The sequence below is a fragment of the Olea europaea genome, unplaced genomic scaffold (assembly GCF_002742605.1).
Source record: "Olea europaea var. sylvestris unplaced genomic scaffold, O_europaea_v1 scaffold5503, whole genome shotgun sequence".
Taxonomy (NCBI): Eukaryota; Viridiplantae; Streptophyta; class Magnoliopsida; order Lamiales; family Oleaceae; genus Olea; species Olea europaea.
The window spans coordinates 3,351-4,727 of record NW_019263836.1 but is presented as its reverse complement, the minus strand read 5'-3'; the positions used below and the strand labels follow the sequence as shown (position 1 = coordinate 4,727).

General features: G+C 33.6%; 1 protein-coding gene across 1 annotated transcript in view; it reads left to right on the top strand.

The window, feature by feature from the left end:
- The window catches only part of LOC111389021 (vegetative cell wall protein gp1-like), a 5,431-nt gene extending 5,207 nt beyond the window's left edge, over nucleotides 1-224 (top strand). The window contains exon 2 of the mRNA XM_023013868.1: nucleotides 210-224. Within this exon, the coding sequence (XP_022869636.1) occupies nucleotides 210-224 (15 nt within the window). The remainder of the gene's footprint in view (nucleotides 1-209) is intronic.
- Nucleotides 225-1,377: the final 1,153 nt, after the last annotated feature.

Sequence of the window (1,377 nt, the reverse complement as noted above, 5' to 3'; positions counted from 1 at the left end):
AGAGGAGACAGAGGTTAGATGTAGCAAACAAGAAAGGACAAAAAAATCGTATGATCCTGATTTCCTAACTTATATGCTAGAAACTAAACCTCAAAGTTATCAAGAGGTTGTAAATTCCTTTGAAGGACCTCAATGGAAGGAGGCCATTAAAAGTGAGATAGATTCCATACTGTAAAATCATACATGGGAACTAGTGAATCTTTCTTCAGGAAGCAAACCACTAGGCTATAAATGGATTTTCAAAAGGAAAATGAGAGTAGATGGAACTATCGAAAAATACAATGTCAGATTAGTAATAAAAAGTTACAAACAAATGGAAGGCTTTAATTATTTTGATACGTATTCTCCAGTTACGAGAATAACATCTATTAGGTTGATACTTGTGATTGTCGCTTTGCGAGATCTTGAAATACATCAAATGGATGTTAAAACTGCATTTTTAAATGGAGATTTAGAAGAAGAAATCTATATGGAACAACTCGAGGGGTTTTCGTCACTAGTGTAGGAAAAGAAAGTTTGTAAGTTAGTGAAGTCACTATATGACTTGAAACAAACATCTAAACAATGGCATAAAAATTTGATAATGTCATGATAGAGAATGAATCTAAAATCAATGAGTGTGACAAATGTATTTACGTCAAAGACACTAAAGATGGTTATGTTATTTTATATTTTTACGTTGACGACATGCTTATTGTTGGCAGTGACAATAATTTGATAGAATCCACTAAAAATATGTTGAATTCGATATTTAACATAAAAGATATGGATTTAACCGATGTTATACTTGGAGTCAAAATCTTAAAAATATCGGATGGGCTGGTTCTATGTCAGTCACATTATGTGGACAAAATTTTGGAAAAGTTCAATAAGGATGATACTGGCTTGCCTAGAGCACCGATAGATACAAGTCAATATCTATCTAAAAACAAAGGTGAAAGTATCTATCAAGTAGAATACTCGAGAGTTATTGAAAGTCTAATGTACTTGATGAGTTGTCCAAGACCAGACATAACCTACACAGTCAGTAAACTGAGTAGTTACACTAGTAATCTAGGAGCTGATCATTGGAAAGGAATAGTAAGAGTACCAAGGTATTTAAGATATACTCATGACTACGGACTACATTATACCAGATATCTAGTGGTCATTGAAGGATACAGTGATGCTAATTGGATATTTGATATAAAAGACTCAAAATCCACCAGTGGATTTGTGTTCACATTGGGAGGTGCTGTCATATCGTGGAAATCCTCTAAGCAAACAGTTACAGCCAGATCTACGATATAATCTGAGTTTATAGCTCTAGATAAATGTGGTGAAGAGGCCGAATGTTTACGCAATTTCTTAGAGGATATTCCCAAATGATCAAAACAT